Source organism: Vipera berus (assembly GCF_964194415.1).
Source record: "Vipera berus genome assembly, chromosome: 3".
Lineage (NCBI taxonomy): Eukaryota > Metazoa > Chordata > Lepidosauria > Squamata > Viperidae > Vipera > Vipera berus.
Genome location: NC_138204.1, coordinates 117,623,016 through 117,647,903, shown reverse-complemented (window position 1 = coordinate 117,647,903; position 24,888 = coordinate 117,623,016). Strand labels below are relative to the sequence as shown.

The window sequence follows — 24,888 nt, the reverse complement described above, 5'->3', positions numbered from 1 at the left end:
CCTAATTATTCTGCTCCAGGGAGACAGCATACCTCCCTGGATTGTATGTCTAGTCTACAGATGGATGGTTTTGTTCCTTTGAGGATGGAGTCTCCTATTACCAACACTCTCCTTTCCTTTTGTGGGGTACTGCAGTCTGGGGTGCTTTTCTGTTTTATCTCAGGTGTGTTTGCTGATGTGGCTTTTTAAGAGATATTTGAAGTGGCTTTTTTAGGGATATTTGAAGTGACCTTTTTAGGGAAGTTTGAAGTTGTCTTTTTGCTAGGTGTCTGCATGTCTTCTTTGAGAGGGGGGTTGTGGGTCTGCATGTTTCCGTCTAAGGGGAGAAATTAATTGGTCAGTTTTAGTGGGGCTGTTTCTGGTTGGGCCGAGGGGGGTTGTTTGTGGTATGCTGTTTCTTTCTTTGGGTATTGTGTTTCCTTCTGTGTGTGACATATTTTCCTCCAAGGGTTTATCGGTGGGTTCAAGTGGGAGTTATTTGTTCGTTGTTTGGTTCCGTCTGGGTGGAGCTTTCTTTCGTGTGTCGGGGTTTGGCTAGAGTTGCTTCTAAGTTCCTAATCTTTTCCTGTAATAGTTCACATAATTTGCATCTGATGCATATATAGTTGGGGTGTTCTTTGGGCATCAGTGCATACATGGAACATGTACTGCATACCACAATAGCCTCAGTTGTCTGTTCCATGAGTTTGATATTTGGTGTTTTTTGTCTTGCTGCCTTGCCACTGCCTACAGGCCTCCCGGTCCGCTGCTGTTGCCTCACCTCCACCTGCAGGCCTCCCAGTCCTCAGAAAAGGATGCCATCGCCTGCAGGCCTCCCAGTCCACTGCTGCCACTGCCCACTGCCTCCGTGCTGTCCCCAGCCGCTTCATCAGTCCGCTGCCTCGCATTGCCACCGGCCACCTCCTTTTCGCTTCCCCCAGCTGTCTCACCAGTCCTCTGCCTCGCACTGCTGTCAGCTGCCTTTCCACCACTTGAGCTGCCAGTGTGTTGCGTGGCCCAGTTTGCCACATCCATCTCCCTGTGCCGGGCTGGCCTAGAAGTCCTCTGGTGTCCCCTTTGTTATCCTGCGTGGCTGCTCTGTCGGATGGGTGTGTGTGTGTTGCTCTGGTTCCAGTTTGCTGTTCTCCGTTGCCTTCTCCCCCCACCCCCTCCAGCATTGGGCTGCTTAGCTGTGCTCCGGAGCTGGCTCTCTCGTTCTCTGCTGCCAGCTGCCTCTGACTCCACATGCAGCTATTTGTTCGCTGTGCTCTTGTTTGCTGGTGTTTCCTTAATCATTTATCATATGTTTTAGCCTCCAAATCCCTAATCACCTTTGTTGCTCTTCTCTGCACTCTTTCCAAGGTCTCAACATCATTTTTGCATTACGCTGAGCAGACTAGAGGCAATATTCCAAGTGTAGTCTTCCAATGCAGTTTAAAGTAGTAGCAACACTTTATGTGATCTTGAAACTATCCCTCTGTTCACGGACCCTAGGACTACATTAGCTTTTTTGGCAGTTGTAGCACACCACTGGTTCATACTTAAATGGTGGTCTACTTGGACACCTAGATCATTCTCATTTACTACTGCTGAGCCAGGTACAATCTATTTTATACCCGTGCGTTCGGTTTTTCTTGCCTATAAGGTAGGGCCTTACTTCTCTCACCACTGAATTGCATTTTGTTGGATAGTACCTAGCTTTCAAATGTCTCAAGATTCTTCTGAATTTTGAGTCTATCTTCTTAAAGGGTTAGTATTCCCCCCAGCTTGGTGTCATCTTCAAATTTTATGAGTTCCCCTTCTAAATCATTTGTGAAGTTGTTGAAGAACACTGGGCATAAGGCAGAATCTTCAGGTACCCCACTGCATGCTTCCCTGCATTTAGATGTAGTTCCATTGAGGACTAGACATTGAATGCAGTTATGTATCCAGCTGGTGGTGAGGCAGTCTAGCTCAGATTAGTCTACCTTACAATGAAGTAGGCTGTGGTCTACTTTGTCAGATGTATCTGTTTTTGACAAACCCATGTTGACTTCTAGTAATAACTTTGCTTGTTTCTAGATACTTACAAATGCACTGCTTGATTATCTTTTCCAGAATTTTCCCAACTATTTATGTCAGTCTGCAGTTTACTGGATCCATTTCCCCCCCTTTTGTAGACTGGAACCACATCAGTTCTTTTCCTGCCTAACTCAGACATGTCAAACTCACGACGTCACGTGACGTCGCACAACGTATCGGGACAGTTTTGCCATTGCTGGCAATGGGGTGGGCGTGGCTTTCAGATGACACATCTGGCCCGTGGGCCGGGAGTTTGACACCCCCGGCCTAAGTCTTCTGCAGCTTTATCTAACTGTTCCTTAAAATTACTGCAATCAAAACTAAAAAAAATCTAGTGAACCATTTTGCAGAAAGTATTTCTGAACAAAATCAAACTCTACAGACTTAATTCCGAAGCAGCAATCACAATATCAAGCAGAAAATATTTTAACTACTAATGATTAAGAAGTTAATCTGGGCACATTTCAAAGGAAAGGTCCAGGTAAATTTGTCACACTGCTGTAACATAAAAAGCAAACACTAAACAAAGTTATTTATCATTTGAATTAAAATACAATCTAGAAAGAAACTTCACATGCCAATTTAACCTTTTTCCATTACCACTGCAGGCAGAAAGGCTACTTGTGTATTTGGGCTATATGCAAATGACATATCAGCAACATAAGTATGAGAGCAGAGTCTTTACTAGGTAATCAGCACCCAGTTATATGGGACAGAATCTATCATATGGAAAAGACAGACGTGATTGGCTGTGCTAAACTTGGTTGCATCAAAGATACAGCTGAGTTCATGCAATGCAGCAGATGATCAAATGAAAGACAGTAGATATGTTTACAGATGTTAGATTGGAACCAAATAAACCACTCCCATGAGATGGTTTCCTGAGGTGTCAGGCTAGCCACATAGTCTGCATTTGTTTGGGATGAACAATCGAGAAGCTGCTTTGACAAGGACTTCTTCTTAAAATGCTTCTCCAAAGACAAAATACTATAGCTATTCTTTTGGAATTGGGGAAGCCTTTTCTGTAATGTATTCATGAATGAACAGGTTCAGATTCCAAAAGAGCATGGATGTCATGTTAAACAATTTATCCCTGTGCAATTTGTTCAAAGCTGAACCATTTTCTTCAAATTTCACAGACATAAAGCGCTTACTGGTCCTGTCTGAAGATTAAATAGGGAGGCTTAAACAGGAAAGGCAGAAAGTTGCAAAGTTTTGGCTAAGAGCAGGACTCTACATATTCTACCCACAGAAGGCAGCACAGTACAGACAAGGCAATTCTGTACCAAAGTCAAACACATTGTACGCAGTATGTTCTCTTTCCTAATGGCTTTTTGCAAACCAGGCAAATGGAATACATTGCTTGACTTGCATGATATATTCTGTTTCCAACATTTATAGGGAGAGGCCAAGGGAAATATTGTACGCTGAAGACATCCTTCCAGGCCTCTAGTAACTTCTTCACTCCCATTGCTGGCTTTGGGTTTTTATCCACGCACTTTCAATACTATACTTTCACTCTCAAAACTGCTTTCCTAAAGGAAAACTAACTTTTTTGAGATGCCAATGCTCTAAAGTGATAGAAGATCAGAGACGTGGGACATCTGAGGTAATACTTGTTCTGTCAGTGGAAAAAGAGCAGTTTTTCAAATGGCCTAACAGTGAGGACCAGGAACTATCATTCCTCCAAAGGTTCACTCTTTCACAGGAAGAATCTGTACTCAGAAGAGAGAACAGAAATAGACAGGCTTGCTGAGACCTTTTAAAAGGACATGCAAACATCATTTCATATATTATCAGACCTAAGACACTTCATTTTTCTTTCAAAGGGCAACCTCATCTTCCAGGCTATCTCCCAGCCCCTGTTTGTCCAGGATATTGAGCAGGCGACGTGGCTCCTCTTGGGCCCATGAGTCCCACTCCTCGCCTTCATCCATGTTGGATTCATACTCAGAGGCAATACCAAACTCACGAAATTTGATGAGCTCCAGGCTGCCCAAAGGAGGGTCCATACTAGGAAGGAAATGGAAGCATTCCAGTTTCACCAAACAGTCACTCCTACCTAAAGGGCTGCCCAGAGAACTGGAAACATTGGAGAAGCTGTTGTCAGGCTGAAGAAGGTGGGTGTCCTCAGGCATAGGGGTAGTGGAATCACACAGAACAGGCAGGGCACCTGATCGATAGGTTATTTCCAACAAGCTGTCTTGATAGTCCACTGAAAGACAAGAAGAAAGAATGGAGCATCAGAGCAATTACTTCTGCCATGTTTATGTCAGAGAAGATGGCTACTCTAACCATCCAAGAGAACAATTACCTGTTGCAATTATTTCTGCTGCTCTTGAAGACCACTGAGAATATACAGCTGGTCCAGGTTACGACTGCAAAAACAGTTTGGGGAGCATCACAGTATGCTTATAACACATCTAAAATCTGTGAGCTGTGCTGATTACTCATAAAACCACTAGTAATCAGTGCAGCTCACAGAATGGACATATGTTACAAGCATACTTTTCATGGCTGACTCGCTACACAGCCCAGCTCACAACCAGACAATAGTAAGGGAAGGGGGGAGGGGATGCATTGGAATGTAATGGAGGCTTGTGAGGAAAATGCAAGTGTGTCGACTGGAAGCCTGAGGCAGACCCAACACCCCAAGGTCACTGGTTGGGAACATCCGAGGCAGACAGACATTCCCAAAACAAAGTGAGTGCAAATGATTGGTCGACAATGGACAATGGGAGGTCCAGGGGAAAAAGGGAAAGTTTTCCTATGTTGTTTGCACACAAAATAATTAGAACTGGCTTTTCTACTTCTGTACCCATGTAGAATTTTTAGTAAAGTTATACTCTTGGTAAAAAAAATGTAGCAGGAGTTGCTTTTCCTGTCTAACCCAGTGGGATGGTTGACAATACTGTGATGAACTCCAAACTGCTTTTGCAGTCAAATCCTGGACCAGCTATATGTTCTCAGTGTACAATTGGTACAATTCAAGCTATCGGTTGTCATCTATAAAATATCACATGGATTTTGGTCTTATATTTATAGGATAATCTTTCTGCATTTGTCTCTGTTCATCCTGTAAGATCAGAAGGATGCCCAATATCCCATGGAGTATGAGGCATACCTAAAGAATGGTGTTCATAGTCAAAGAACAATCTGCTAGAGAGCAAACAATCTCTTTGTGGGAATAGTAGTATTTTACAAAGTTGGGAATGTGATTACTATGATCTTTGGTAAGGCCACAGATGTCATTATATTTATAATGGAATGGGTCCTAATCCCTAAATCTTTCTGCATGGAGCTCTGCATAAAATAGAAACAAACTTTCATACAAAGAAAGAAATTGCCTTATTTATGCAATTCAGTTCAAGAGTGCACAATCCTTGTTCTTTATGGACTTGTGAGGATGTTATAGGATAGTTGAAACACAGTGAAGCTAAGAGCATTTTTTGACACGAGGTGACACCTGAATTTTTTAATGATAGAAATTACATTTTTTTTTAAATACCTTGCACTGAACTTCATTGCCATGGCATCTCAAAGGTGCTTTTTCAAAAGGCAATTGGACTGTTCTCTTGAGGAAGAAGACGACGATGTTTCACTTCTCATTCAAGAAGCTTCATCAACACTGATGAAGCTTCTTGGATGAGAAGAGAAACATCTTCTTCTTCCTCAAAAAATCTCCAGTCCAGTTGCCTTTTGAAAAAGCATCTTTGAGGCAGCTATGACCTGGATGACTGAGAATCTCCATAGATATTGCCATGGCAAGCTAAAGCTGCATTCAGAAGGAACATCATTCTAAAATAAGCAAACAACACACAAAAGCAATAGACTACATAACAGTGTAGTCAGTGTAGACTGGACATTCGCCTGTCTGAGATGGTATAGGTTCTCCTGCTTGAGCAGGGGGCTGGACTAGAAGACCTCCAAGGTCCCTTCCAGCTCTATTCTATTCTACTAATTAAGACATCACTACAGCAGCAGCTGGCTTTATGCATAAACTGAAGGCCAAACTGGAGAATGAAGATTTTTGATGACCATAAAAAAAAAACAATGTGTGAAGAAAAATCACATCACTAAGAGATATAAAAACACTCCTAAGATAGCAAACATTAAACCAGAATGTCAAGAATACAGTTTAATGAAAGTGAAACATATCATACAACTTCACCATTATATGAAAGTCCGCAACACAATAAACTCTTGAGAACAGTTTGGTGTCATGGCAAAGATGCTGACCTAGATACCAGGAGACCTCCCTTCAGCATGAAAGATGGCTAGGTGACTATGGGCCTGTTCCTCTCAGCCCAGTTCACCTCACAGGGTTGTTGTTTGGAAAAGAATAGGCAGGAGAATTAGATATATTGAACTGTATTTTTTAAAAGGTGGAATAAAAATATGATAATCATAAGAACTCTGATGAATTAAGTGCACGTGTATCCTTCACAAAAAGCCACTAGAAATTCATGTGATCACCCCAAAATTCAATTAATATTAATCCAGGAGATGCCGAGACTGATTGATTGACTATTCGCTTAATCTGGCTATGTTTTCATGTGTTTCTTCCAACGAATAAAATAATCTGGGCCTGACTGAGAACACAGCAAGATCGGGTGCGCTACTAAAGGATCCACCCATCCATGCTTCAATTGAGATTACCTCGCTCCTAGGGTGAAAGCCTAGGAGTGGCTATTGCGTTAGGGTGGATACTTGCAGCTCCCCACCCAAAGTGAGAGTCGGTGAAGAGTCTTGGGTGAGAGTGCCCTCAGAATAACAGAGTCGGAAGGGACCTTGGAGGTCTTCTAGTCCAACCCGATGCTCAGGCAGACAAATGGCTGTCCGGTCTCTTCTTAAAAACCTCCAGTGATGAAGCACACACAATTTCTGAAGACAAGCTGTTCCACTGATTGTTCCCACAGTCAGGAAATTTTGCCTTATTTCTAGGTTGGTTCCCCTGCAAATTTGATAAGTTCCCTTCTGAAGCCCTGTTGGTGCTACAAGCTTGAGCTATACCCCTATGAAGGCTCGCTCCTTCACCTATCTCCCCAGGATGGCTTAGGAAGTGAATGAGAGTGGCTGGAGGAAGATGACAGAGCTCTTGGTTCTCAGAGGAGGGAGACCAGGGGGAAGGGAGGGAACAATAAGTTACAGTGGCAATGGCCATGGAATGCTATGGGAGCCAGAAGGCAGGCTATTACAGGGGGAAATGGCCCAATGTATATTCTCGATGGCCCGGAGGTTCGGCAGCTCCTGGTGAATGCCAGGTCAGTCAACAAAGCTCCCTTTATCCAAGAACACATCAAGGAGATCTGGCATGCATCACCAAGACCTGGCTGAATCTGGAAGTGGGGGTTCCCTTGTTAGAGATATGACCAGCCAGATTTAGGATCTGGCACCAGCCAAGACCTCAGAGAGTTGATGTGGCAGTGATCATCAGAGTCTCTTTTGGCCTTCAGGGGTCTTACTCCCCAGGTCTCTGGTTGTGAGATCCTGTTTTTGAAACTGGGCTCATGGGATCAATAGGGATTGTTGCTAACATACCAGCCTCCCTGCTGTGTTGCAATTTCCCTGCCAGAGCCACTGAAGGCCATTTCAGGGCTGGCAGTGGAGTTCCCTAGACTTATATTCTGGAGGACTTCAACCTGCCATCACTGGGTTCAACCTTGGAAACAGCTCAGAAGTTCATGACTACCATGGTGGCTTGGGTCTGACTCAGGACAGTGACCTCATGATTGTCAGATCTGCTATCAAACCGCTTCAGCCTTGCTTCCATTTCATTCTTCCATAAAAAAGGGGGAGTACCAATGGAGGAATATGGGGAGGGGGGGATGACAGGAACTAGAAGTGCCAACCAAAGACAACGGTTGAGAGATCCAAGGACACAGACCTGGGAATGGAATGCAAACACCTGCCAAAGAGATGCCAAACTTTAGAACTGTTTCTAAATCACCTAGTTTGAATATCATTGGACATTTAAGAAAATGACCAAAGTGGGAACACCTGGGAGAAAGGAAAAACCACTGACTTTATGCAGGAATATTCAGATCTGGCTTTGCTTATTCTGTAACAACTTGGCTTTAATACAAGTATACCTTTCGCTACAAATGGAGTCGAGAGTCTTTCTTTCCTAAATGTCCAAGCCAGGCTAGGTCTGACAATGATTTTCTTATTGAAGCAATGGCAATGTGAACTGGTGGGGGATCTAACATTATCCTGCTTGTCATGGTCAGATCACGCCCTGGTGTTCTTGAGACTCTCTTATGCTGCCTCCTCTGCAAAGAGGTCAGATCTCTTCAAATACGCCCCTAGCAATGATAGACCACAATTGGTTCCAGAGGGAACTGGGGGATGCTCGGGGGGTGGGTGGGTTGCTGCACAGTCCTCCCAAAGTCTTGATAACATCCTGAAATCAAAGGGCACCCAAGGATTTGGACAAGATCATGCCTGTACGGCCTGTCTCAACCCATCGCTCTTGACTCTCCCCGTGGTTCACAGAGAAGTTGCAGGTCCTGAAAAGTGTTAAGAAATGATGAGAGTGTTGCTGGAGGAAAATGAAGTCTAACTGGACATGACTTAAGAGACGTTGTTATGTTGGTAAAAGCTCCAAAACAGCATTATTTCTCCACCCCTTTTTCTACCCATAAGTGTCTATTTTACTTGTACTTCTATTCTGTCTTTTACGGTGCTGCATTTGATAAGTTGGGCTAATTTTCCCTTCGGAGTAAAGACAGATGAGACCCTAGACCAGGGGTAGGCAACCTCGGCTCTTTTATGACTCATGGACTTCAACTCCCAGAATTCCTGAGTCAGCATAGCTGACTCAGGAATTCTGGGAGTTGAAGTCCATGAGTCATAAAAGAGCCGAGGTTGCCTACCCCTGCCCTAGACCCTTTGCTTTTTTCCTCTAGACACTTTACTTTTCCTCAAACAATTCAATTAGTTTACATTTGGTACAGATATAACTTGCTGTAAAAAAATTGCGGCATGAAAGACAAACGGAAAATGTGTTCTGGACAGAAAACTAAGACAGGAAAAGAAATGGTTCCTATAGACGGGAGAAGGAAGAGCTCTTACTGGTGTTAACTCCCAGCAGTTTTGCCTCCAATTCCTGCACTTGCTTTACCAGAAGTGATATATGCTGAAGAAGGTCTTTATTCTGAAGCAAGAGCTGATGTACTCGGGCCTGTGCCTCAAGGCGGGCAGCTGCCTCTGTAGCTAATTGGTCTTTCAACAGATGTACCTGCAAAACAGAGACAAAAAAACACGTGGTTATACATAGCTGCAGTGAGAAGTAGATAGTACAGAAGAGCTTTCTTTCTGACAGAACCCTACACTTTGAATATAGATATGAATGGAGGCTGAATATACTTCAAGATTACTTCCCCTGAGATAGCTAGTGAAACTGTCTTTTGGGCCTGCAGAAACTGAGGAGAAGATCCAACCCACCAAATACTTTGCAGAGCCCTTAGATCAGGGATGTCTAACTGCTGGCACACAGGCCAGATGCGTCATGGCGAAACTGCGCCCACCCCATTGCCGGTAATGGGGAAAAAAAGTTGCGATACGTTACGAATGTCACATGGCATTGCAAGTTTGACACCCCTGTCTTAGATACTAAAAAGAAACCAAGATATTGGCTTAAGGATAAAAACAACATTCAGAGTGATATCAGTCTCCAAGGGGAACGGATCATGAGTAAGAAAACAAATGGTATATTGTTTCAACCACCACCAAATATTCTTACATTTTCATTGATAGGGCCCGCAACTTGGGCGTCCTCCTGGATTCACGGCTCAGTTTGGAAGATCATATAGGAGCCGTGGCCAGGGGGGCTTTTGCCCAGGTTCGCCTGGTGCGCCAGTTGCGGCCCTATCTGGACCGAGATGCCCTACGCACAGTCACCCATGTGCTCGTGACCTCCCGGCTAGACTACTGCAATGCTCTCTACATGGGGCTGCCCCTGAAGACCACTCGGAGGCTTCAGCTGGTGCAGAATGCAGCCGCGCGAGTTGTGATGGGAGTCTCCCGATACTCCCATGTAACACCTCTTCTCCGCAAGCTGCATTGGCTTCCAGTTGCCCTCCGGGTGAGATTCAAGGTACTGGTGATGACCTATAAAGCCCTAAATGGCATGAGCCCGGATTATCTAAGGGAGCACCTGCTGCCAGCGTCAATTTCCCATCGTCCTGTGCGCTCCCACAGGGAGGGCCTCCTCAGGGTACCACCAGTCAAGGATTGCTGACGAGCGATCCCCAGGGGGAGGGCGTTCTCTGTGGGCGCGCCTGCCCTATGGAATCAACTGCCAACGGAACTCCGGACTGCCCCCGACCTTCGTTCATTTCGCCGGGACCTAAAAACCTGGCTCTTTGAGCTATCTGGTCTGGACTGAGGGGTTTAATGTTTTTAAATTGTGATTTTAATTTTTGCGGCTAGACTTAATTTAATTTTAATTTTAATTTTATATTGTATTGTTTTTAAATTTTGCCTTGTAAACCGCCCTGAGTCCTTTGGGAGTAGGGCGGTATATAAACCAAATTAATAAATAAATAATAATAAATTAATACACTGGCAGTAAAGAAAAGGATATTCCATGAGAGCTGTGCAGTAAAGTTGGCACTGAAACTGCTGATCTAGGGTTCTATTCCTTTAAATCTTTTGCTATTTCCTAGCTAAAGAACTGCAGTTGAACAGGCAACTATTAGCCAAGCTCAGGCTGGAACATTTCATACACTAACACAGTTCAGATGACTTTGTATAGGATTTCTATGCAGACTTTTCTTCAATTAGATCTTCCTGCAAAATAGATAATAACCTGAGCCACCGCAAACTGAGTCTGTTGCTGTTGCTGCTGCAAAAGCTGTTGCAGAAACTGCATTTGGTGATGAGCAGAGAGGGGAACCTCTGGCTCAGGCAACTGGGTAGAAGAAGAAGGGAGAAGCATTTTAGGAGAAGCCATGAAGATATTCTCTTTATGAACCAAGTCCTATGAAAAAAGCAGATGCAATGATCAATGCAGGATGCAGTTTAGACTTTCCTATACCCCAGTATACATCTTTTATTTGTCAGGAACATAATTCTTCCCCACCCAATAGGCAGAAAGGAGCAGCTACAGTGGCACAACCAAAGCACGGTTACACTCTACTTTAGGAAGGAGACCACAGAGGTTCTGGTGCTTACATAGCTCAGCAACAACACCATCAACCAGGACAATTTCCTCCAGCTCATCCATAGTTTTGGGGAAACCATCCATACTACTTTCTCTTTGCCCAATTAAAAAAAAAAGTAACAGCATCAACCATGATGATGCAGAGGCTTCGACCCAAGAGGATCAGATTCTACTCATTCTGGCTAATATAATTTATCATCTAGGTAGGTAGCCATCTTAACATCAGAGATTTTAAAATATCATTGTTTCCTGCCAATATCAAGTGAAGGAGGAGATGGAGAAGGTGTAGACATCTGGCAGGGAAACAGAAAAGAGCTGAGCTTCTGAAGTACACAGTTTTCAAATATTGCATAGCATCAAGAACAGAGATCATCTGCTGAGAACATTGGGAATGGGCTGACATGTATCACCATACCATTCCTTTGGCAAAGGCTCTACTGTGTAGGATCGATTTATTTCCAATGAATGATATATTTCTCATAAAGGTAAAGGTAAAGGTTCCCCTGCACATGCGTGCTAGTCGTTTCCGACTCTAGGGGCCGGTGCTCATCTCCGTTTCAAAGCCGAAGAGCCAGCGCTTGTCCGAGGACGTCTCCGTGGTCATGTGGCCGGCATGACTAGACGCCAAAGGCGCACGGAACGCTGTTACCTTCACACCGTAGTGGTCCCAATTTTTCTACTTGCATTTTTACGTGCTTTCGAACTGCTAGGTTGGCAGAAGCTGGGACGAGTAACAGGCGCTCACTCTGTTACGCGGCACTCGGGATTCGACCTGCCAAAGTGCCAACCATCTGATCGATATTTCTCATACTTCCCACAAATTAAATATGAATGGATAATTCCCATTAATGAAACGATACATTTCTCATGAACAATGCAAGAAAAGGAAACAATTGGTTTTTTTCAGTTCAGGAACATAAGTATTTCATTTGATTCATTTTCCTGATTACTTTCACTTCAGGATTAGGATAGCCTATGCTCTGTAAGGTAGTGGACCACGTGTCAGTTAGACTTTTGATTCTATAAAAGGCAGAGTTATTCAAGCACTCTTCCTAGAGCTGTATTCTTTGAACAGAAGCATCACTGACAAGGAGACGTATACCTTGCTGCAAAGAAGACCAGACATCTCTTTACCAACAGCGTCAAGGTCCGTCACTCCCCTGGTAAACTCCAAGTGATCACTCCCTGATCGACTAGTGTCCACGGCATCAATATCTGTTTCCTCAGTAGTGTTGATAGGTACAGGTTCAGTCAAACCACAGGCTATGAGAAATTATCAGTAGCAAAAATTATTACAGCAATCTAGGCAGGATCTAAGATAAGGTCCTAACATCTGGTTTAGGAGAGGCAAAAGTGAAGTCCCAGTAGGCCCACAAAGAAAGATTATTTCCATGCAGAGAAAGATTAGCTCCACTCTTTCAATTCTGTATCCGAGGGCTGAGGGCATTTTTCAACCTGCTCTGGGCAAGTCATTGAACCCATTCTTCACTCAAATAAAGTTTTGCCACTTCTTTTCCTGTCTGTCTGGGACTTCAATTTTCTGTTCATAGAAAGAGAACCTTTCCTATCATTGTTGTTGTCTTTTTACCTGGTGCTTCCAAATCCTCGCTGGCCTTTTCACTATGACTGTCCTCTTGGCCATCAGCGTTCTGCTGTGTATGCTGAAGGCTCAATTTATGGCAAACTTCAAATGCTTGCCCCACTGTTCGAACAATGCGCATGGCTTGACTCTGCAAGGTAGAGAGAAAAAGAGCAATAAGAACGTCCCCTCTGAAGACCAAGGTACAGTTATTTCTGAGGGAAAAGATCTATGTCCCTTCTCTTAATATTCAGTTAGGTACAATATAGTACATATACATATATATGTATATATATATATGTATATATATATATACCGTATATACTTGAGTATAAGCCGACTCGAGTATAAGCCGAGACCCCCAATTTCACCCCCAAAAACTGGGAAAAGTTGTTGACTCGAGTATAAGCCGATCCGCCATTCTGCAAGCCTCCGCCGCCGGCGGAGGCTGGATCCGCGCTCTGCAAGCCTCCGCCGCCGGCGGAGGCTGGATCCGCGCTCTGCAAGCCTCTGCCGCCGGCGGAGGCTGGATCCGCGCTCTGCAAGCCTCTGCCGCCAGCAGAGGCTCGATCCGCCATTTTGCAAGCCTGAATACACAGGAATACCCTGTGTGGCCGCGGCTCTCGGGGAAGCCCTGGCTGTCCGCTTCCTCGCTCCACGCTGCCATTCGGGGCCCGCGCGTTCCCCGGGCAAATCGCGGCGCCCAGCAGGCGAGGAAACACGCCCGCTCCAGTCGCCCCCCCTTCCCTCAGGAGACGCGAAGCAAGTGACCGCCCGGAGCTTACCGAGGACTTGCGCGCGGCCGAGGCTTCGGTGCTTCCAGGATCGCGCGCACCTCTCCCAAGCCACCGCCGTCCGGAGACCTGCCGAAGTTTGGGGAGGTTTGGGGAGGTGCGCGCGCACCTCCCCAAACCTCCCCAAACGTCGGCAGGTCTCCGGACCTCCGCGCCCTGCCTGCCTGCTTCTTTCCGCTGCGGAAAGAAGCAGGCAGGCAGGGCGCGGAGGAACGGAGACCTGCCGACGTTTGGGGAGGTTTGGGCGCCTCCCCAAACCTCCCCAAACGTCGGCAGGTCTCCGTTCCTCCGCGCAGACCTGCCGACGTTTGGGGAGGTTTGGGCGCCTCCCCAAACCTCCCCAAACGTCGGCAGGTCTCCGTTCCTCCGCACAGACCTGCCGAAGTTTGGGGAGGTTTGGGCGCCTCCCCAAACCTCCCCAAACGTCGGCAGGTCTCCGTTCCTCCTGCCGACGTTTGGGGAGGTTTGGGCGCCTCCCCAAACCTCCCCAGGTCTCCGTTCCTCCGCGCAGACCTGCCGACGTTTGGGGAGGTTTGGGCGCCTCCCCAAACCTCCCCAAACGTCGGCAGGTCTCCGTTCCTCCTGCCGACGTTTGGGGAGGTTTGGGCGCCTCCCCAAACCTCCCCAGGTCTCCGTTCCTCCGCGCAGACCTGCCGACGTTTGGGGAGGTTTGGGGAGGCGCCCAAACCTCCCCAAACGTCGGCAGGAGGAACGGAGACCTGCCGACGTTTGGGGAGGTTTGGGGAGGCGCCCAAACCTCCCCAAACGTCGGCAGGAGGAACGGAGACCTGCCGACGTTTGGGGAGGTTTGGGGAGGTGCCCAAACCTCCCCAAACGTCGGCAGGTCTCCGTTCCTCCGCGCCCTGCCTGCCTGCTTCTTTCCGCTGCGGAAAGAAGCAGGCAGGCAGGGCGCGGAGGAACGGAGACCTGCCGTTTGGGGAGGTTTGGGGAGGTGCGCGCGCACCTCCCCAAACCTCGGCAGGTCTCGGACGGCGGTGGCTTGGGAGAGGTGCGCGCGATCCCGGAAGCACCAAAGCCTCGGCCGCGCACAAGTCCTCGGTAAGTTTTTTTGTTGACTGGAGTATAAGCCGAAGTGGAATTTTTCAGCCCAAAAAGTGGGCTGAAAAATTCGGCTTATACTCAAGTATATACGGTATATATATAATTTGCACATATGTGTATATATATATATATATATATATATATATATATATATATATATATATATATATATATATATATATATATATATATATATATATGCAAATTATTCAAATTGCTAATAAAGAATTTTGGGAGGCTGATATGGCCATTTCGAACTCTTTATGTTCTCATCAGTCAGTCATACCCTTTATCTGAGATTCGAACCTGGGCTGTCAATTTGGGTAATAATCCACTTTCTTCCATGTAATGCTTTTCTCTGATTTCTGTAGCCAACATATTGTCTCAACATAATTAGATAATCTGCTCCCGAAGAGCTTATTTTCCTACATTCTTCCCTTTCAACTTTGGAGTCTTGCTGTTTAGTGACATGGAAAGAATCACAGATGGGTTTTCTAAATTTGCAAATCAGTCCATTGAATGTTGTACTGAATGACTGAGAAGCTGCACTTCGACTTTAAGCTGTTCCTTCTGAGTTTGTTTCAGATATATACTGGTAGACTTACCTGATACTCTCTTATAAACTTCTACCTGAATCAGAAGGCAGATATATAACACTATTCTGAATTTTGAGTAAGCAACAAGCTAGATACATTTTTGCAATAATATGTAGTTTGTCACTTAGACATGAAGGCGTTAACAAGGAATACATTTTTGGAGTGGCCATTCCTACATTATATCCCCAGAGAACAAATAATAACTGTCATAAAAGTTATGGTGTCATTTAGGTTTAAATGGTGTTTTTTTTTAAGAATAAAAGGTAAAAGTAAAGATTTCTCTGTCAGTTGTGTCTGATTCTAGGGCATGGTGCTCATCTCTGTTTCTTGGTCTAGGGAGCCAGTGTTGTCCGAAGACAATTCCCGTGGTATGTGGCCAGCATGGCTATATGCCAAAGGCTCATGAAATGCTATTACCTTCCCACCAAAGTTAATCTATTAATCTACTTGCATTTGCATGCTTTCGAACTGCTAAGTGGGCAGGAGTTTGGGCAAGTAATGGGAGCTCCCCCCCATTGCATGGAAACTCAGGTCTCAAACCCAGGCTGTCAGCTCTCCAGCTGACAAGCTCAGCATCTTTAAGAGTAATGCAACTTAAACCTAGAAACAGAACAGTGTTTTCTAACCTGACCAACCTTCAGATGATGGGGTGTCAATTTCCATAATTCTCAGCAATAGCCAATGTGTAAAGGTAATCCTCTCTGTGTCTTTCATCCCAGACAACCAAAACACATTGGCTTTGCCTCAGAACAGGCTATGTGACATGCTCTGGCTCTATTAAGAAGAGAATCTGCCTAACCCTTCTGGTCCGAGTTAAAAAAACAATCTTGCCTAGCTGAAACTGAGAGAGCTGAAGTGGAATGAAAATTTAAAAAAAGATGTGTTGGGATAAAGAGAAAGGGAAAGCTAAGATTTTTCAGGCCCAGATTTAAGCTTGGATTTTCTAGAAAACTAAAAAAGCAAGTAAAATTGTATGGGTAAAATTGAATCCTTCTGATTCAAAGAAATTCCGTACTTGTGTAGACATTTTCTTTTATTCTCACCAATTTCCCTAACCCATCTAAGATGGTTTTTGAGTTTTATTTCTACCTTCTAAGGCTTGAGCTATCTCACTCAATTTTGTGTAATCTGAATTTATTTTATCTTAATGTGTTAAACTCCCCTTCATGGATTACTGCCTTGTCCTGGCGAAGGGGCTTACGTAATTCAATGAAGCTATGAGCTATGCTGTGTAGGGCCACCCAAGACGGACAGATCATAGCAGAGTTCTGACAAAACGTGATCCACTGGAGAAGGAAATGGCAACCCACTCCAGTATCTTTGCCATGAAAGCCCTATGGACAGTACCTCGTCGCTTCTAAACGCTTCCAAACGCCACTTGCTCACTCACTTACTGCGTTTGGAAGTGACGGGGCAGTAAGTGAATGAGTGCCGAGGCCAGAGGCCATCAGCTGTTTGGCGCTGGAGACACCGGGCGGCCCGATGCAGCGCTCCGTGGCTGGGGCATCTTCAGCTGGTGTCAGGGACGATGCCAGAGGCCGTCAGCTGTTCAGCGCTGGAGACCGCTGCCATGAGGAACACAGCTCTGGGTCGGGGTTCAGAGCAGCTCCGGGTGGGGGCTCAGCATGGGCTGCGGCGTGGCAACTGCAGGGAGGGGAATCCCCACAGCAGCTGTGGGGAGGAGAATCCCCGTGGTCTGTGGCTCCAAGCCTCAGGGGTGGGAGTGCAAAGACTGGCGGTGACGCCGTAGCAAGAGGGGGTTCTTACAGACACCGGCATCGCTCCCAGTGAGAGCACCTCTGAGTTCCGGCACCTTTTTTTTTTTTTTTTTAGAAAAAAAGCCCTGGTTTCAAGTACCATCAACACAGAGCATAAGTAAGAATGTTGTTTAGATTTAGATTTAGATTTTATTAGATTTATATACTGCCCTTTTCCCGTAGGACTCAGGGCGGTTTACAAGGTGTTTAAAACATCAATACAAAAATTAAAAAACAATTAAAAATGATTAAATTCAGTCCCTGAAGTAAAAATATAAAAACCCCAATTAAAACTCTCAGCCTGGGCCAGAAAGCTCAAAGAGCCAGGTCTTCAGGTCCCGGCGAAATGAGTGAAGGTCGGGGGCAGTCCTAAGCTCCACGGGCAGCTGGTTCCAAAGGGCAGGCGCACCCACAGAGAAGGCCCTCCCCCTGGGTGTTATCCGAACGGCAGTCTTTTACCGGCGGCACCCTGAGAAGGCCCTCCCTGTGGGAGTGCACTGGACGAAGGGAACTTGATGCCGGCAGCAGGTGTTCCCTCAGATATCCCGGACCCTCGCCATTTAGGGCTTTATAGGTCATCACCAGCACCTTGAATCTCACCCGGAGGGCAACCGGAAGCCAATGCAGCTCGCGGAGCAGAGGTGTTACATGGGAGTATCGGGAAACCCTCATCACAACTCGTGCGGCTGCATTCTGCACCAGCTGAAGACTCCGAGTGGTCCTCAAGGGCAGCCCCATGTAGAGAGCGTTGCAGTAGTCTATCCGGGAGGTCATGAGCGCATGGGTGACTGTGCGTAGGGCATCTCGGTCCAGGTAGGGTCTCAACTGGCGCACCAGGCGAACCTGGGCAAAGGCCCCCCTGGTCACGGCTCCTATGTGGTCTATGTGAGTGGTTTAGAAAGTACAAAGGCTCCTTCCCCAGCACCTATTCTCCTCTACCTAAGGAGAAGAAAATACTGCAAACCTTTTTACAATTCCCATGTAAATAGGCTCCAGGAAAATAAGAGATACAAACTATGCACAATATCCCCAGAGTGGGATGATGACCTTCAGTTGTTAGAGGGATTTATAAGAGGCCCTAAGCTTATAACTTGCCAATTTGCAACGTACCTTTTTCTTTGACTTGAAAACGTTACAGTGGAAGGTGTTACTGGAACCATCCCTTGCAATATAACTAAAGATCTTCAGGTCCTGGGAATCATGGGACACATAAAATATCCTGCAAAAACAGTAGAACTATATGTGCATGTATACATACCACATACGAAACAGGCTAGTCTATCATTGTCTTGGAGAAAAGACAGCCAAGTCAAGGTATGGGTTTTCATTGATCAATTGTAATTAATACTGGCATATATAAATAATAATATCTTTACATTATTACTATTGTGCAGTTTATTCCTTTTCCTCGCTCTACCACTTGTGCACTCTTTTCTAAGCAGATAGTTTATTAATCACGATATGTTATTACCATCTGCTAATATGACTAATAGACAGGAATAATATTCCAACGCTAGCCATTTCTGTTTAGTGAACCGGTTGATACTTAAAATGCACACGGTCAATTACCAATTACTATTTTCTGTCATGCAGGCTATAGCTGCAACATGATAGAATTATAATCTGAATTCCAGAATTCCATCTCACAAATACTTCTGCCTGTACAGTGCTCATATCGTAAAGCATGAAGTTGGATTAGTGAAAAGAGAAGACTGAAATAGGGGCTATCCTTCAAAGTGCTGTCCCTGTCACATCAAGACCTAGAAACCTCTGCCAATTGCTAGCCTAGTCTCAGGTCCCAATCTGGATTCATTCTGGACTGTGTGCAAATATCATACCACTTGGAACAAAATGACCTGGGGAAAAGAGAGACAAACCCATGTAATGATCAGCTATCTACCAGCACTTTCTTTGTTGTTGTTAGTTGCGAAGTCGTGTCTGACCCATCGCGACCCTATGGACAATGTTCCTCCAGGCCTTCCTGTCCTCTACCATCTTCTGGAGTCCATCTAAGCTCACGCCTACTGTTTCAGTGACTCCATCCAACCACCTCATTCTCTGTCGTCCCCTTCTTCTATTGCCCTCAATCTTTCCCAGCATTAGGCTCTTCTCCAGTGAGTCCTTCCTTCTCATTAGGTGGCCAAAGTATTTGAGTTTTAGCTTCAGGATCTGGCCTTCTAAAGAGCAGTCAGGGTTGATCTCCTCTAGGACTGACCGGTTTGATCGCCTTGCAGTCCAAGGGACTCGCAGGAGTCTTCTCCAGCACCATAGCTCAAAGGCTTCAATTCTTTGGCGCTCAGCCTTTCTTATGGTCCAGCTTTCACTGCCATACATTGCAACTGGGAAGACCATAGCCTTGACTATACGCACTTTTGTTGAAGAGGGTGATGTCTCTGCTTTTTAGTGTGCTGTCTAGATTTGCCATGGCTTTCCTCCCCAGGAGCAAGCGTCTTTTAATTTCTTGGCTACAGTCCCCATCTGCAGTGATCTTGGAGCCCAGGAAAACAAAATCTGTCACTACCTCCATTTCTTCCCCATCTATTTGCCAGGAATTGAGAGGGCCAGAGGCCATGATCTTGGTTTTCTTAATGTTAAGTTTCAACCCAAGTTTTGCACTCTCCTTCTTCACCCGCAACAAGAGGCTCTTTAGTTCTTCTTCACTTTCTGCCATTAGAGTGGTATCATCTGCGTATCTTAGGTTGTTGATATTTCTTCCAGCAATCTTAATTCCAACTTTTGATTCATCTAGCCCTGCCTTTCTCATGATGTGCTCTGCATATAAGTTAAATAGGCAGGGTGACAGTATACAGCCTTGCCGGACTCCTTTCCCAATTTTGAACCAATCAGTGGTTCCGTGTCCAGTTCTCACTGTTGCTTCTTGACCCGCATATAGGTTTCTCAAGAGACAAATAAGATGGTCTGGTACTCCCATCTCTTTAAGAACTTGCCACAGTTTGTTATGATCCACACAATCAAAGGCTTTAGCATAGTCAATGAAGCAGAAGTAGATGTTTTTCTGGAACTAGCTTTCTCCATGATCCAGCGTATGTTAGCAATTTGATCTCTAGTTCCTCTGCCTCTTTGAAATCCTGCCTGTACTTCTGGTAGTTCTCGATCCACATACTGCTGAAGTCTAGCTTGTAGGATTTTAAGCATGACTTTACTAGCATGAGAAATGAGTGCAACGGTGCGATAGTTTGAACATTCTTTGGCACTGCCTTTCTTTGGAATTGGAATGTAAACTGATCTTTTCCAATCCTGTGGCCACTGTTGAGTTTTCCAAATTTGCTGGCACTTTCTACCTTCTTCTTTAAACCCTCTAAGAGCTATGGTGGTTAAAATGCAGCATTGCAGGAGTTTGATCCTGACCCACTCAAGGTCGATTCAGCCTTCTATCCTTCTGAGGTTGGTAAAATGAGGACCCAGATTGTTGGGGGAATATGCTGACTCTGTAAATCACTTAGAGAGTTCTATAAAGCACTATGAAGTGGTATATACAGGGCTTTTTTTCTCATAGAATGCTCAGAATGGAGTTCCAGCACCTTTTTTGGATGGAACCTTGTAGGGTAGGCAAGGCAGGTTGTGTGACATGTGTGACTTCCGGCACCTTTTTCTTTTACAAAAAAAGCACTGGGTATATAAGTCCAAGTGCTATTGCTACTGCTCTCAATAGCCCCGTCTACAAAACAGAACCTTGTCTAAGTCATTGGAGACTTGCCTATAATATGCACACTGCTAGTTAACTTTTCCTTCTCCCAAAGGCCAATAATGATGCTGTTAACCTGTGTGCTTTCCTCACTCAAATCTCTTACCTGTAGATAGGGTCATGCATCACCAGCAGCTTGTTCTCATCCCCGTCCCACTCTTTCTTCTGTAAAAGAGAGCTGTGTATAAGCAGGACAGATGCTTCACTGAGTGACATAACATTTATGAATGTCCTTTAGACAGTATTACTAAGGGACCAAGCTCTTTCATAGCTACATTGTCCTGGGAGAGGTGGTCCTCACCTTCACCGAGAATGGAAAATATTGCTGAATATGACTGCATACTCTGCAGCTGAAAAGCAGGAAAGCCTTTGAAGATTATCTGTCCCCAGCCAGCTGAGTTCATCCCTGCTGTTTGTCTAATTAATTTTAATTCTTTTGGTAATGCCTGGGGAGGTTTTCTCTTTCTTTCCTTTCCTTCCTTTTCTAATTACCTTCTTCCCTTCCCTCATCCCAGTCATTTCGCTCTTCTCTGAACACCATATCCAGTTTTCCCTGCTCCCCCACCCTTGTGCTATTCCACTGACCAGAAAAAAGAATAACAGAATAAGAGAGTTCGAAGGGACATTAGAGGTCTTCTAGTCCAACCCCTTGTTCAAGCAGGAGACCTATACTATTCCAGACAAGTGGCTGTCTGGTTTCTTCTTCAAAGCCTCGGATGATGGAGCACCCACAATTTCTGAAGGCAAGCTGTTTCACTGGTTAGTTGTTCTCACCGTTAGGATTTTTTTTTCTTAGTTCTAGATTGCTTGATTAGTTTCCATTCATTGTTTCTTGTCTTGTCTTTCTGGTGCTTTGGAAAATAGGTTGACCCCCTCTTCTTTGTGGCAGCCCCTCAGATATTGGAACACTGTTATCATGTCACCCCCAGTCCTTCTGTTCACTAAATTAAACAAACCCAATTTCTGCAGCCATTCTTTGTACGTTTTAGTATCCAGCCTCCTAATCATCTTTGTTGCTCTTTTCTGCACTCTCTCCAGAGTCTCTACATCTTTTTTATAATATGGTGAGCAAAACTGGATGCAGTATTTTAAGTGTGATATGTTTATCTATATGAGAGCAGTAAGAGAAACAGTTGATCTATGCAGAGGGGGATAAATTTATTTTAAGTTCCTTTAATTCATAGGAAATCAATTTAAATCAGAAATTTATTTAATTAATACTTGGGTTTGTTTTGGCTTTGCTATTGGGAAATATGATTTCTCTCTCTCTCTCTCACACACACACACACACAGAGAGAGAGAGAGAGAAAGAGAGAGAGAGAGAGAGAGAGAGAGAGAGAGAGAGAGAGAGAGAGAGAGAGAGAGAGAGAGAGAGAGAGAGAGAGAGAGAGAGAGAAGTATATTACATGCCCACATTTGTTACACAGGGGGAGGAAAGCCCCAGAATTTATTTTAGCTAAAGTTGATGGCTCTAGTAGCACATCCAGAAAAGGTGGATTTTTTTTAACTGTACTACAGGGTAAAAGTTTTAGAAATCAAGAACCTACCTTCTTCTTCTTCTTCTTTAGTACCACTTTCACACCTTCTACAGATACCAACAGATTCACCTTCTTCTTCTTTATACTTTTGGCTTTGAATTCATACTGCCAGGTGTAAAACACAGGTGTTAGTAAGGCCTAACTTCAGCACTGTTCAGCAAACTGTAGGACATGTCAACTGTAGGACATGTCAACTGTAGGACATGTCCGTCCAGTGCGCTCCCACAGAGAGGGCCTCCTCAGGGTGCCGCCGATCAAAGAATGCCGATTGGTGACCCCCAGGGGGAGAGTGTTCTCTGTGGGCGCGCCAGACCTTTGGAACAGCTTACTGGTTGAGCTCCGGACGGCCCCCGACCTTCGCTCCTTCCGGCGCGATCTTAAAACATTCTTTTTCGAACAAGCTGGCCTGGTCTGACGGGATGGGGTTGGGTTTTTAAAATTAGTTCTTAACTCAATATGTATTGATTTTATGGGCATGATGTTTAATTGGTTTTTAATGGTTTTTTAATTTTTGTATCTGATTTTTATTGTGTATTGCCCTGTTCACCGCCCTGAGTCCTTCGGGAGAAGGGCGGTATAGAAATCAAATTATTAAATTAAATTAAATTAAACCTGTGCTGAGCCCACTTTCATTTTCTCACAGCTATTACTGTCTTCTTTATAGCCACTTAATCATTAAGGAGCACAACCCCCTTCTGCAACAAATGATCTGCAGGCAGTGCTATATTTCTGGGTGTCTCTGATGCAGTTGAATTTATGGAATCTTTGCAAGTTGATCCAATTCAATTTAGCTCAGTAGCTGCTCCAAAGAAAATGGTGAACATAAGAGTTTTGCAATGGGCAGTTTCCCATTGGCAGGAGCCAGTTCCTGCGATTTCCATACTCCCTTGCAGTTTGCCAATAATCTTTGGAGAAGTAGCTTTGCAGTTTTTCCTCCCACCAGTAATACTTTAGCACCTGGCAGGTGGTATGCGACCCAAGGCAAGTGTAGCAAGGGAGGAAATGAGCTAAAGCGGCGCTGCACAGGCCTGGAGGAGATCAGTTGGAACTGCAGTCTGTCAGGGCTTGGCAGAAGCTCTAGGATCAGCACGCACGACTACATGCTGATCGGAGCTTCCGGTGCACCTGGAAAAGGAGGAGAAGGGTGGAGAGGAGAGGCTATAAAAGGAGCAGTTTTTGGCAGGAGAGAAAAAAAACACAGAGAAAGAGAGAGAAGAGGATTTTGTGAGCGAAGCGATGAAGAGAGTGCTTGCGAGAGGGGCTTTTGTGAGCAAAGGGTGAGTGCGAGAGTGAGAGGCTTTTGTGAGTTTAGGATATGAGAGAGAGCAGGGGGGCTCTTGTGAGCGAAAAGTGAGAAAGAGAGCAAGGGGCTTTTGTCGGCAGGTATGTGAAGGGGGCTTTTGCAAAGGGTGAGAAAGAGAAGTGAGGGGCTTTTGTGAGTGAAGGGTGAGAGTGGCGGTCAACCTCCAGCTGAAAAGCCCAACTAAGAAAAACACCAGAGCTATTAATTACTCTAATGTAACATTTAATGAGCAGAATCATTACAGCAGGTTCAAAGTGAAAGCTAGCTGTGAATAAATGATGGGAAACAGTTAAAGAACGAATGTCCTCTCCTCTCTGACAATTCTGGTCACATTGTCCAATACATCTCCCGGTAATTGTTACAAGAAGGCACTTTAGTTCACCAAAACAAAACTTCATCAGGAAAGGTGGGAGGATTTGTGCACAAGGTGTTAAGCTGGATAATTTATATGTGTTAGGAAAGCAGCAGGATGGTTGTGCATAAACACTTACACACACACCCACACATAATAATTGTGTACATTTATTACATAGAAGGTTAGGTTATGCAAGTTTTAGAGTTCTGCAAAGGATGCCAGACCTATCTGAGGGACTTAAAATGCAACACGTTTTTATTGCGCTATTTGTAAGGAGTCAAAGTCCAGAGTGTATTCTGTAAGTAAGAAAAGCTCAAGGCAAACAAACAAGAGTTTTGTAGTTAGTGCATGCTGATTTAATTGGTCCTATAGTGCCCTCTCTAGGAGGAGCTAGGTATGTACTAGTCTTAGTAGATGACTGTACCAGATATGGTTTTTGCTATTTATTACAGAGAAAAACAGAAGTTCTTCAACAGTTCAGGCAATAGGTGAACTTTGTAGAGTGAAGATATGGCCATAAAGTATAGTCTTTTCTGAAACACTTCCTATGTTTCCTAATTAGTAATTATGTCATTAGTTTTGCTCAATTTCCAGACACATAGTTGTAGTTACTCTAGGTGACTATAGTACTTGAGACAGAATGCCCAGATGTTTTAGCAGTTGCCACAGGTGTTATTCTCGCATTTCCATTGGGCAAATAAACCTACTTTGATAGTGCCTTCAAGTCCACTGATGGTTCTGGTTTCAGTGGTTTGATTGGCAGAATGGACTTGTACTGGGATGATGTTTCCTACATTGACTGTTCTAGAAGTGGGTGGTCGCTATACCCTGATTGGCTCTTTCAGTCATGTATTCTTGCCCCATTGGCTGGAACAATGGGCTAGAAAAAAATGGACTGAAAACTTGTGCACCTACTGAATCTAAAAAATCCTCTGATAGAACTGCTTCCACCCTTCACTTTAATGACTCCAATTTGAAGATCTGATGCCTTG

At 44.8% G+C, this 24,888-nt stretch overlaps 1 protein-coding gene across 1 annotated transcript in view; it reads right to left on the bottom strand.

The window, feature by feature from the left end:
* Window positions 1–24,888, bottom strand: part of LOC308665426 (carboxyl-terminal PDZ ligand of neuronal nitric oxide synthase protein-like) — an 86,177-nt gene that overhangs the window by 21,209 nt on the left and 40,080 nt on the right. The window contains 9 exon segments of the mRNA XM_081323442.1: window positions 4,103–4,255; window positions 9,115–9,280; window positions 10,853–11,023; window positions 12,309–12,469; window positions 12,795–12,936; window positions 18,105–18,213; window positions 20,807–20,874; window positions 20,876–20,878; window positions 22,248–22,343. Of these exon segments, the coding sequence (XP_081179568.1) occupies window positions 4,103–4,255; window positions 9,115–9,280; window positions 10,853–11,023; window positions 12,309–12,469; window positions 12,795–12,936; window positions 18,105–18,213; window positions 20,807–20,874; window positions 20,876–20,878; window positions 22,248–22,343 (1,069 nt within the window).